This window comes from Brachyhypopomus gauderio, chromosome 8, assembly GCF_052324685.1.
Source record: "Brachyhypopomus gauderio isolate BG-103 chromosome 8, BGAUD_0.2, whole genome shotgun sequence".
NCBI lineage: Eukaryota > Metazoa > Chordata > Actinopteri > Gymnotiformes > Hypopomidae > Brachyhypopomus > Brachyhypopomus gauderio.
The window spans coordinates 7,244,776-7,257,687 of NC_135218.1; the positions used below are offsets into that span (position 1 = coordinate 7,244,776).

Below are 12,912 nucleotides of genomic sequence, written 5' to 3' on the forward strand. Positions count from 1 at the left end.
CATGCAGCTCCGAGCTCCCCCCCCCCCCCCCCCCCCGCTCAACAATTTTTGTTCACAGCGCTCAACAATTTTCATTCAACCCCCCCCCCCCCCCCCCCCCCCCCGCTCAACAGTTCGCCACCCCAGGTTGTGTCCCCCCCACTTATGAAATCAAAACTACGTCCATGCTTCCACACAAGATCTGAGTTTCACGAGCTGTCTAAGATGAGAATATATCCCATTTTTATTTGTTTTAAATTTTTACATTTTCAATTTAAACTCCGGTAACCAGCTTTACAGATATTGACTTTAACTCCGGTTATGCTGTATGTGACTTTTTAAAACTTGCATTGCACTTTTGAACTCTTGTTAATTTTCCTTCAAAACATGTACGCCTGCTTTAGGAGTAAAACATATAGTAAACACGTACTCTCAGTAATAACAGCAGATTCAAAAGAGCTAACCTTGTAGTAATTCTTTATCACGGTAAGGCAGCACGACAAGGCGAGAGCGTTTAGCATACACGCATTAAATAAAACTGCACGAGCCCCGAGTGATGAGGTACGGGCCACAGGTGAGACTGATGAACGTACACACACGGAACCACACCCACGGAACTACATATATGGACATAACGAGACGTAGACTACATGAGCACACGCCCCTAGGGAGGGGTCCGGGGATGTATCGTCACGTTCCTCTGTAGTATGTTGCCTTCACAAAGCACTGAAAGACCATCTCAATTAAGCTGAGTCGCTAATACTCTGCTAACACGAGGCAAATGCTAAGTAACAACATAGTGGACACAAAATAAAGCAAGACGTTTATTATTTTAAAAGACTGTGGACAATAATTACGGGTCAAACAGCGTGGCTCCATTGGGAGGGCCTGGTGTGCAACTGAACACAGAGCCAGACGGGACCATAAAGGCATGACTTGCTCTGGGTTCCTCAGTACCGCCAGCTCACGCACATGGTCTCCTGAGGACAAGCGGAAAGACGCAGTGAAAAGACATGCGGCCTGCTTCACGGAAAATGGCATGGCTTCTGTTTGTGACTAACATACATTGATTAATGCACTTGTTGAAGGGTTTTTAAATAAATCCATGTAGGCTACAGTACGTTTAAATTTCTACACATTTTGCTGAGAGCTGTTGTATTTGTAGACCCATCCATCTATTTACATACATATTTATCTTCATATGATATACACGACAGACTCTGTCCTTCATAATGGAGTCAGGTCAGGCAATTGACTAGTTCGTCATAGTCTTAATGGTATTCCTTTTGCTCAGAGGTTAGCCCAGAAAGACCATCTTATAAACCTAATAAAGATGGACACAATATGAATCACATAAACAGTGACACCTAGAGCTGAATACTTGAAACGTCACCCAGTTTTAAAGAGCTTATTTAGATGGAATGACAGTAAATGTATTATTTATACATGCTGTATACAAATGTATTTTACATTCAAGTTATTTTCTCTTGTGAGTACAATGTGCCAGATGTATGAAAACATGGAAGTGTTTACACTGTATGTATAATGGAATTTATATTAATCATTGTGTATGAGATGTGGCTCGTATAATCAATGATTATGGATTGCATATCTTGTACCAGTGTAAAACAGGATTTTACAAATGAAAAGCCAAATCAAACATGAGGGTAATTGAACACATCTCTTAATCCAGAAATGACTTTTAAGTTGTTTTCTGCTGTGGTGCATATTTGTATCTGTAATATGAACTGCAGTAATTTCCTTCATTTCTCTTTCTAATTTCTTTCTCACATTCCCTTTCTTCCCTGCAGACTGGAGTTGTGAGCTCAACTTTTCTATTATCCTTGACTTTGACATCCATAATAATTCTGTCGTTTAATTGAAGCCTCTTTGCTCTGTTGATAATATCTGCGAGACTCCTTCTCACATATTGGAAACCGCATAATCAGGATAAAATTAAAATAATTCTTACAAACTGTTGCAGCTCTATTGTAAAGGGTTAGGCAATATAGAAATTGTACATTCTTGCAATTATAGGAATTTCATGAAAGCTCAGTATAATAACTATATAACTGTTATAGATATATAATAACTATATAAGTATATATGTATATTGCTGTTGACATTTCTCCTGGATGCATTCTAGCAGAATATTTAATCTAGATTTCTAACTAACATCAGTACATGCAATATAGTCTGTTCACTTATTATCTGTACACATAATTTTGATGCTTCGTGCTAGCTATGGCTCCATGATTATTTATAAACCAGTGGGTTAATTCTAGCAACCGCCACCAGATGTAAATTCTCAACCTACTGATGTGTAAAGCAGATTTTGCTGTAAATAGCACAGTGTGTCTTATGCATACAATCTAAAAACAATGCAGTAAAGTGAGAGGAGCAGGGAAAGATGAAGAGTAGCAGCCTGCCCTGAACAGCCCATTAGGCAGATGAAGAGTAGCAGCCTGCCCTGAACAGCCCATTAGGCAGATGAAGAGTAGCAGCCTGCCCTGAACAGCCCTTTAGTCAGATGAAGAGTAGCAGCCTGCCCTGAACAGCCCTTTAGTCAGATGAAGAGTAGCAGCCTGCCCTGAACAGCTCATTAGGCAGATGAAGAGTAGCAGCCTGCCCTGAACAGCCCATTAGGCAGATGAAGAGTAGCAGCCTGCCCTGAACAGCCCTTTAGTCAGATGAAGAGTAGCAGCCTGCCCTGAACAGCCCTTTAGTCAGATGAAGAGTAGCAGCCTGCCCTGAACAGCCCATTTGGCATAAGTTACTGTTTGGGCATGTTGGGAGTTCTCATTTCGCATGGTGTATTGGAGAAGAGTGGTGGCGGGCTCCACACCATTCCCCCTGACGCTTGGCATTGTGGTCGGTGATGTAAGGCTTGCATGTAACTGCTTGGCCATGGAAGCCCGTGGCACGAGGTTCAGTTTGGAAGAGTCGGTTTTGGAACAGGTTATTGAGTCAGCAGAGCGTTGGCGACTTTCGCACACTATTCGCCTCAGCATTCAACAACCCTGTTCTGCAACTTTACATGCCACTTTGTGACTGAGTTGCTGTGGTTCCTGTGGTATTGAGAAGAAGAAGTACCTTTATTAAATAACCTTATGGAAATTCCTCTCTGTATTTACCCCAATGAAAGAGAACACACACATACCCTCAGCAGTGGGCAGACACTTTTTGCAGTGTAGCAGTCAGGCGGTTAGTTGCCATGCTGACGGGTACTTCACCCAAGGTGAACTGTTAACCTCATAGACTTAATTGGCAACTGACAGGATGATGTACTTACTCTTTTAGCAACGCCATTATGGGATAAGCAACACACTTCCCTAAAACATTTAAATGCTTGTCTAAGGTAGAATTTGAAACCTGGCAGTCAGGCACTGGGAGCGCCTGCTTAACCCACTGAGCTAATGGAGACATCACAATCAATCTCCCATCCAATAATACCAATCACAGCTGATCTAGGAGGGACGAAATTTCATTTGTTGCAACGGTGGCATCACAGTCAATGAGTCATTCTTTCACAAACAGAATGGATCTCCAGGTATTTGATTTTATACACCTGTGGCAATCGGACTAAATGAAACAACTGAATTCAAATATGTGTGTCCCAATACTTTTTCCCATATAGGGTATATATACTAAACAACAATTAAATAGTTTAATGGGTAGCCTAAGATAAAAAAAATAGGACCAGAATCATAGGCTACATAAAATATACGTTGCGTTTATAAGACGTCCCATAAATATCTTTACAAATCTTTTGTCCTGACGTACCTCGAATGCCTTATAATGTCCTGTATTAACATTTTGGCGATTTTGTAAAACAACGTTCACTAGCTGAGTGTATCGTGTAGCTGAGTTTTGATTGGCTTGTGCGGACAGCGCTCATTCAAATTGGGGGGTGGGACAATAAACTTACGCAACAATGATTCCTACAGGTTCAAGGCGTTATGGACGCGCCTTGCTGACCAATGGGTGAAGAGCACCGTTTCCCGGTCCCGCCCCCCCAGCTGGACGACGGAGCCCTTGCTTTCGTGGATGGGCGGGCGGTGTTGAAATATTAACACCTCACGTTTTGAAATAATATGACTCAAGATGAATATTTCAGCGTCGGAAGCAGCGGGTTATAAACATACGTGCCGCGGCACGACCATTTAGACGATATTGAGCAAGACCGCCAGTGAAAGAGATTTTTACTGAGCAGTCTTGACTAGTGGACGCAACAAAAAGGCGATGGCAGCGTGGTGGACACTGTTCTCCGTCCTTCTGTGGGGTGAGTACACGTTTCAGTCCAGACCAGGATATAATCCAACTACTGGGCCCTTTAGTTTCATGCACAGTAGGATTACTGGTCAGTCTGGTGTCTCAGTCTTATGTGACTGCTGTCGTGGTTATCAGCTAGACTACTAGATACTAATATTGTTTTAATTTGTAGGAGTAGGTGGTGTTTATTGTGGTGCAAGGACACGTGTGTGTATGTGTGTCCTCCGTCGTGACTTGACATCAGCTGTCAGATTGTGACTGAACGCAGCACATTTCAGTAATGTTTGAGAATAAGCTTCCCAGGGTTGTTTTTGAAGAGGGAGAGCAGTTTATGGCGTGATCTTCACGTCCCAGACCCTTATCATCACGACCTAGTGTGTGGGAGGTACTTCTTTAACCATTACACACACCTGTGTCGTTTTTCAGGTTTTGTGGATTCAGTTTGGGCGTGGACCGCCTCGGTCACACCACAACGTAATTGGGGTGTGCGCAGGTGTGTTCAGGCTACATGTCCAAATAAGGAGAAATGTCTGCATTGTGGATATTTTTTTAGGTTTGGAGTTAAACTGAGTCAGAAGTAAAGAAAAGGCTTCTTCAGAGTTTCATTACATAACATTTTATTCATCAACATAACATCAACTTCCCCTAAACTGAGATTGTTATAAGTGAACCATCATAAAAAAGGGAAACATGAGTCTTCAGCTCTGACATAGTGTGAGGATGATGACCGCACGGTGTGCTCCTTGGATAAAGCGCTTATGTTTAGCTGAACAGTGGACTCTTGGTTTATGTTGGATGGGAATCAGTAAACAAGGCCCTTAAGCCCAGTGAGGAGAAGGATGAGGGAGATACTCCAGACTGTCATCTAAACACAGCTAAACACGGGCTATAACATGCTTCAGCGACGAGCTCCACACAGCTTTTTTGTTTGTTCGATTGCTATTTTCCCCACATAGGACCTTTCAGTCTTTGATCTCATTTGTCTACCCATTTATTTATTATATGAATTATTCACTGAACTCAAGAACAGTTGCTAACAGTACATCCCCTTAGGACAATTATTTCATGCTGATGTTAAGTATCCCACAGTAATGGTTGTGCTTTTTCATGCTTTGATTCTGACTAGGGTCCTTTAAGCAGTAATGATAGCTCTGTGAACTTGTTAATGGATTGCTCCCTGAAAGCCAGCTTGTTCGATTGGACAGTTTTTGTTCCATGTAATGATTGCTGTGGTTAATTTGTAAAGGTTGCACAGCTCCATGTACTTATTCGTGTGGTGCATGTTTTCTCTCCCTCCCTCCCACTGTCCCCTGCATTCATTCTCTCTCTCTCTCTCTCTCTCTCTCTCTCTCTCTCTCTCTCTCTCTCTCTCTCTCTCTCTCTCTCTCTCTCTCTCTCTCTCTCTCTCTCTCTCTCGCATAGAGTTCCACTGGGCCATGTGTCGCGAAGTAACCCTTCCCCCTGGCCCGCTGTACCGCGTGGCAGGGTTCCCCCTGTCACTGCCGTGTGCAGTAAGGGGCTATGAGGGTTCACGGACACAGGATTTTGAGTGGTATGTGTACCGGGAGGATGCAGACACGATGCAGATTGGGGTGGTGTCCACACGAGATAGGGAGTTTCCCTACGCCCCTTTCCAGAAACGAGTGCAATCAGGAGAGGTCCGGGTGGAGAGGGACTCGGGCGACAAAGCCAGGCTAGTGATTCAGAGGCTAAGCCTAGACGACCAGGGACGCTATGAGTGCTACACGCCAAGCACCGACGCACGTTACCAAGGCAGCTACAGTGATTCTGTGGCCGTCAAAGGTAGCTCATGAGTAGTCATAACAAAAAAAGAATGATTTCATAAAAAAAAAAAAAAACAACAAAAAAGGTTTGTCCCACTTATCCTGTTTGCGTGTTTCACATAGTGATTCCGGACACGTTGCTGATAACCCACACGCGAGTTCTAACTGGCCAGCCTCTTCCGGAGGGGGCGGGACTCGAGCTGACGTGCGCCGCCTCAGTCCAATCCGTGCAGCACACCCACGTGTCCCTCACATTTGGGGTGCGGGGCAGCACGGGGTCCGGCTCTGCGGGACACAACCTTCGGGAGATCATCTCCATGGACCGCGAGCTGCGCGTGGTGCCGGGCAGCGCTTACGAGCGGCGGACCAGAGACGGAGAGATCGGGCTGGAGAAGAGAACTGGAGAGGCGGGCAGGGACCTGTATGTGCTGAAGATGAGCGCCCTGGAACCCGGGGACTCGGGGGCCTATTACTGTGAGGCGGAGCAGTGGATCTTGGACCCGTCTGGCCAATGGGAGCGCATCGCTCAGAGAACCATGGAGCTGGGCAACCTCTCCGTACAGCCTCTGGGTGAGATGACTCGTAAATCATCTTGGGTGATTTAGTGTAAGTCGGGGCTTCTTGGGGCTCAACCTTTAACACTGATGACCAAGGCACATTTAGTTTTATTACCAAAGGAACCATCCCATCCAGTTTAATGGGAACATAAACGGGATCAACTCAGGCCTACTGTTTAAAAATGACATGGCCGTGAATGTCTCTTTATATGGTGTGTGTGTGTGCGCGCATACAGGTTAAGCATTACTATAAAAGTTATTTCAAGCTCATAGCATTTACTAGAATAGACTCGTACTAATGAAGTACACAAATCTCAAAGTGTGACCTGGGGACCATGTCCAGATCCTGATAAACTAGGAGAGGTCAAATAAACGATTTATTCCTATTCCTAAGATCAGTGCACCTTTTAAGTAGAAGTGTTTTGTAACTCCTCTCTTAAACCTCCAGTCTATGCTGTAACTCCTTTAGTGTTAATGCCTTAGAGTAACTGAGCACATCTCTCTTCCCCCAGCGGGCACCCTGACTGTGGCCGTGGAGCCGGCCGGCGAGGTCTCTCTGCAGCCTGGCTCTCCTCTCAGCCTGGCATGTCAGGTGACGGGCGCGGGCTGGGGGAACCGCTCGGCGCTGCTGGTCCAGTGGATGCGGAGGGGCCCTGCGGGCGGCGTGGAGGTGGAGGTGGCCCGGATGGACCCCGACGGGGTCGTGAGCTGGGGCGACGACGCCAGCAGGGGTGGCGGGGGCAGCATGGAGAAGGAGGCGGAGGGCAGGTTCTCCCTGCGGCGTTTCGCCGCCCACCCGGTCGACGCCGGCACGTACCGCTGTGCGGTGAGCGTCTACGCCGGCCGGCCCACTCCAAGGGCATCCAGCCCTGCCACCATCACGCAGAGGTCGGAAGGAGTGAGGCTCAGCCTGAGGACGAAGGGTGAGTAGGTGTGGCTTAAAGCCCCGCCTCCCTACTGTAAGGTATTTCGCTCCACAAGAGATGTAGGGGCGGAGCTTGAGTTCCAGGCTCAGTTTTTTGTTGTTGTTGTTGTTGTTGTGATTCCAGATGTCGGTGTGTCTGCTGCCGTCAAGATGCCGCACCAGGTATTCCCGAAGCGCGGCAGCACCGTCATCCTGCTGTGTAACGTCTCCGTGGTGACCACGAGCCCCACCCAGGTGGAAGTGCAGTGGCTGCAAAAGAAGGTGGAGCCTGATGGGAAAGACGACACACCCCCACAAGAAATTAAAGCCAGCCTCCTAGCAACTCTGACCTACGACGGAATGGCTCGTATCTACAATAACGGAAGCGATTTGAGTGTCGACCGAATCTCTGCCAGTACATACAGGCTGCGAATATTTTCAGCACGCGAAGACGACCAGGGCCATTACCTGTGCCAGGCAGAGGTGTGGGCCCAGGATCCACACGGGCGCTGGTACAACACGGGTGCCAGGGCAGAGTCAAGCACGGTGCGCGTTTACCTGTTTGCGCGAGGTAAGCTCAGATTAGCATGTTCAGCTTGGTTTCTAGAGACGGACAGACTGTGTTTTCTTCTTCCCCTTTCTCTTCCACATTTTGTGTTTTTGGGTTGTCTGTTGCCTCTAATCACTGCTGGTGGAAACTCTGCATTTCTATATTGGGTTCCTCAAAAGCTTTATAAAGCTAGATGGTTCCTCAAAAGCTTTATAGACCTGTAAGCTAATTGGTCATTACTTCTCACTTCTCACAGTATTGAAATAATACTGGCGGTGATGTGAAAGGTGTGTGTGTGTGTGTGTGTGTGTGTGTGTGTGTGTGACTGACCTTGAAATATATTTATATCCTTGAAATAAGATATATAAATATAATTTCATTCATTCAAACTCCATGAACATTGTTTTGCCATCACCGAGCTTTCCAAAGGTGGCTGGGAAATTCCTGAGAGTGTCCTGGAAAAAGAAAGACAGTCGGGAGTTCCCTGCTTGTCTTTACATATGCAGAGTATCAAAGATTCTTCTGCATGTTGTCTTTGTCAGCGCTGTCTTTGGCTCAGTTCCTGAAAGCATTCAGATTGGAAAGTGTCTGTGAGCTTAACCAGAAGCCCTGTGTCACAACCTGACGTCTGGGTATATTTTCTCTCCCTTTCTGTCCAGCTATTGACCTCCTCTTAATACCACTGGTGATTGGAGTATCCTCTGCCCTGTTTGTTGGAGTGTTCGTCATCGCCACGGTAACATGCTGCTTCATGAAAAGACTGGCCAAGCAGCGTTCCCGAATAAGGAAGTAGGAAGTTGGTCCGTGTCTCTGTAGATACTACTGGGAACTGACAGGTGCCAGAAGTCAGACAGAGTGTGTACTTGTGTACTTGATGGAGGGTTGAAGAGCAGCAATTCCCACTGGCAGGCTTGAGTTATGAGCGTACAGTGAAGACTGGTTCACGGAAGGGTTCTACTTCTCTGATGTCACTCATCGCCCAGACCGGAAGAGCGAGGAACGCTGTCGCCCTGTTTTATGCATGCCATCACCTATCAGGCTGATGATCTAGTACACTTTCACTCTTTGTTTGCCTAGCTGTCAAGGTTACAGCCGTTATGCTGTTACAGAACACACACACACGGCCAAGTTCACCAGTCTGTTTGTTTTTGCAGTTTTCGTATTTTACTTGTTTCTTTTCTCCCCCGTGTTTGTGATGTGCTCTGAAATGTTAACGGCATCCAGGTCTAATGCATGGCATAAATGTTTTACCATTGCTACAATGGTATTTCTAAAACAGTGGAACCCCCCACACTTTTGCACTGAATCCTGTCGAGTTAAAGATAAAGACCTTCCGGGTGCCGTGTTCAGCCCACACACTCTCCTTGCACTCTATCCAGTAATCAGGGAAGTCCTTGATGCTACACACTGGTTTTGAGTGGGTGCAGTAGACTAAATACATATGGCCACCCCATTCTGTAGAAATGAAGTTAGAACCACTGAAGGAAAAAGCAAGGCAGTTATTTTTAGAAACTGACCTTTCACCTTGTTGCTGTGAAATAAGTCCTCTGCTTGAATGAATGTGCAGTGCATTATTATAAGTTGTACTGTGCTGATAACTGACTTGAACATTCTCATTTATAAATGCTGGTGGTCACCTCCCTAACAATGTGATGGAGCACTGCGATGTAAACATCACTTAGGATGTCTGCACACACACGTCCAAACGCAGGGACTCTACTTAAGATGCTACTGCTCTCCTGGACAGCAGGGCCAGCAGAGACCCACATGAACAGATGCCAAGATTCAACCAAGCCTATGGGGACAAGGACCAAAACGTTCCTTAAAAATCACTTTGTAGTCTTTTTAAGTACTTTTCTTATAAATTGTTACATTTTTTATAGTGCATGTTTGCACATTTATTTTTCCCATTGTTCCACCAATGTTGATTTGTTACTGTGAAGTGGATGTCTGGGGAAGGAAGGAAGGAAAAATGACACGTTGTGACCTTGGGTGCTTGTTTACAGCAGTCAGCTTGCAAAAGAGGATTTGTCCTCTGGTGCAGAAGCATAATGTAATTGAAATGCGGAATTATCAAATTAACGAGAGGAACACATTATTCACTGGCCCTTAATCCTTGCACACCCCCCCCCCCCCCCCCCCCCCTCCACTCTGATCGCCAGCCGCTGAGCTAGTGCCGTATGGCGGCTCAGTGGCTGTGTTCCTTCCAGTCCCTGAACTAGTGCCCTTAACGTGTACCTCTCTTATTGGTCTGGCCTGGAGTCGGGATCCTAGCTAGTCGATGAAATGTATGGTATTCATATGTGCTTCAAGTGATTGGTTTTCAATGGAAACTGAACCACATACCACTTTTAGTCTATAGTGCATTTTGCTGTGATCATTTCCCTGTGTGAATTAGAAGTCAAATGCCAATGTTTATGCTTTTAAAGGTCAGTGCTGTGAATTTGTTTTGAAAAGCCCACTAAAAGATCCACACTCTTTTGTAAGTATTGACATTCAACTGTGTTTGATGTCTGTACGGTGTAATGTTTGTGATTCAGGATTATTAGTAATCAATAAAAATGAGACTGAAAGAACAAAAGGGGTGTGAATCAATTAAGGAAACCAAGATTGTATGTAATGGTCAACTACTTAACAGTTAGTGTATGGAAGTTTTTCTGTCTCAATATTAAAATGAAAGTGTAATGCGCATTGGACTTACATGTTCCACTCACACAAGCAACTTTGAGGACTCGTCTGGTACCCTTTGAATTAATCTAATGAGCACTTCTGCGGCCATGTTTAAAAAAACTCGCCTGTACTGCTTAGCATGATATAGTCCCGTCCTGATTGGCTGCCTGAGGTGGAAAGCTGTGGAACCCGATTGGCTGAATAAAGTGGAGGGCTGTGGAATCTGATTGGAAGGCTGGTGGAATCTAATTTGAATTAATCTGCTTGGATTGCATTTTCAAAATGAATTTTGACACAGTTTGAGCGCTGTTGGTAAAGTAATGTTATTGCAAACAGGGGAGGCGCTATTTCTCAATTAAAATTTGAATATTTAAATCTTTTTAGCGTGGTGAGGTTGAAAATTACATTTCAAACGTGTTATCATGGAATGCAAAGCATATTAAACAAATAGCATTTTAATTACAATTTTTATACAACCTTTGCATGATCACATGAACTTGGGAAAATACATTTTCATTTCAATAAAGGCACAAATAAAGCATCAAAATGTATGTGTAAATAAAATATGAATAGACGTCTACCCCATTGCAAATGTAAATGGAACTATTGCATTTGAATTTTGAGCTCAAAGTTGCTTGTATGAGTGAAACATAAATGCAAATGCATATTACATTTTCATCTTAGTATTGAGACAGAATAACTTCCATATTAGTGTGCCTAAATCATTCAAACTGTATTTCTATTGGTAATCCTTTAATGTTCAAATCACTACTTGAGATTTCATTTCACTGTCATGCACGATACAGGACACTGCTTCACGGTTTATGACACTTTTGAGACAGAAACAATCAATGCAGATTTAAAAATGAGTTTACGGAACTTTTATGAGTTAAAATGGTAAGTGATGTTTGTTTTCCCCCCTTAACCACGGACATTGGGGTGAGGATAGGTGGTAGCTGTTACAAAGATCAGTTATGAGGGGAAAAGCAAAATGTTCCTAGCCTGTATTGATATCACGTCTTGGGATTACCAGAACAATCCTTATGAGCAACCTTATTGAACCATTTTCCAGTGTTTTAAATCCAGCATCAGTTATGTGGAAACAAACCAGTATCATCAAATTTTGAATTGGAATTTGAAGCACTGAATTTTTTTGCCCTTGAATTTGAAGCACTGCATTTTTTTGTGCTGAAATTATGCATTTGAATTTTGTTGCTTTTGAATTTAATGCTTGCATTTTCAAGAACACGTTTTCACTTTTATTATTCAAAATACAATGAAATAACTTCAAGCGTTAAAAAAATTCAAAAGATATTTTTTCAAGTTGCTCGAATTTGATTGGCCAAATTTGTCTCACAAAATACGTATTCAAAATTTTGGAGGCAAAAATACGCGTTCAAAGAAATTCAGAGTAAAAATCCGGGACACAAAGGATGAGCAATCGATTTAGTCTCCAATCGAACCAACATCCAACCAATCACATTACGCTCCACTGGTCACGTGAGGCCGGTGTTTGAAGCCACAGGTGGACAGAGGGAGAGTTATGGCAGCGCATCGGATTGGCTCCACTTCGGTGAGTGTATTTACTCTTTTATTTGTCTATGTGGTGTTTTTAAGATTCAGTAAGAGAATCACTAAGTCGCTCCAGCTTTTTTTCCATCCTCCAAAAATGTGTAGTCTATCTAATCTACGTAGCTGTGTATGTGTGTCTGTCCGTCGGTCCACATTGTGCTTTATGATATTTATTATATTTATCATAAAATCATTACATTAATTTATTAATTCCTTACCAGACGAGTAGCTGTCTTTCTTCTGAGCTGTCTTCATTATGCAGGGTAATCAATATATTTTAGCATTGTATCCATGGCTTAATGGTTAGTGAAGAGGTCTTCGGACAAAAAGGGCTTCGGTTTGATGCCCACGACTGACAGGCAAATTGGAGTTATTATTGTTTTTTTATACAATTTTTCTCTTCAAGTTTACTTTTGGATAAGGAATTTATTTTTTCATTTTTCCTCTATTCTGTTTATTACTCTAAACAGGTAATTGGACGTGTCACAAGACAGATCATTATATATATTTATATACACACACACATTTTATATGTAAACACCTATTTAATGTTTGTGTCTGCTTTAGGATATGTGATGATCAAGGAGTTGAAAATGTGGACATTGCACGCCTCATGTTTATGGT

At 43.9% G+C, this 12,912-nt stretch overlaps 1 protein-coding gene across 1 annotated transcript; it reads left to right on the forward strand.

The window, feature by feature from the left end:
- The first annotated feature begins 3,996 nt into the window (after positions 1–3,996).
- igsf8 (immunoglobulin superfamily, member 8) lies at positions 3,997–10,639 on the forward strand. Its single transcript, XM_077014098.1, has 6 exons — positions 3,997–4,261; positions 5,674–6,054; positions 6,159–6,605; positions 7,105–7,515; positions 7,642–8,067; positions 8,706–10,639. The coding sequence occupies exons 1-6, from the start codon at positions 4,222–4,224 to the stop codon at positions 8,837–8,839; spliced, it is 1,839 nt and encodes a 612-aa protein (XP_076870213.1). The 5' UTR covers positions 3,997–4,221; the 3' UTR covers positions 8,840–10,639.
- Positions 10,640–12,912: the final 2,273 nt, after the last annotated feature.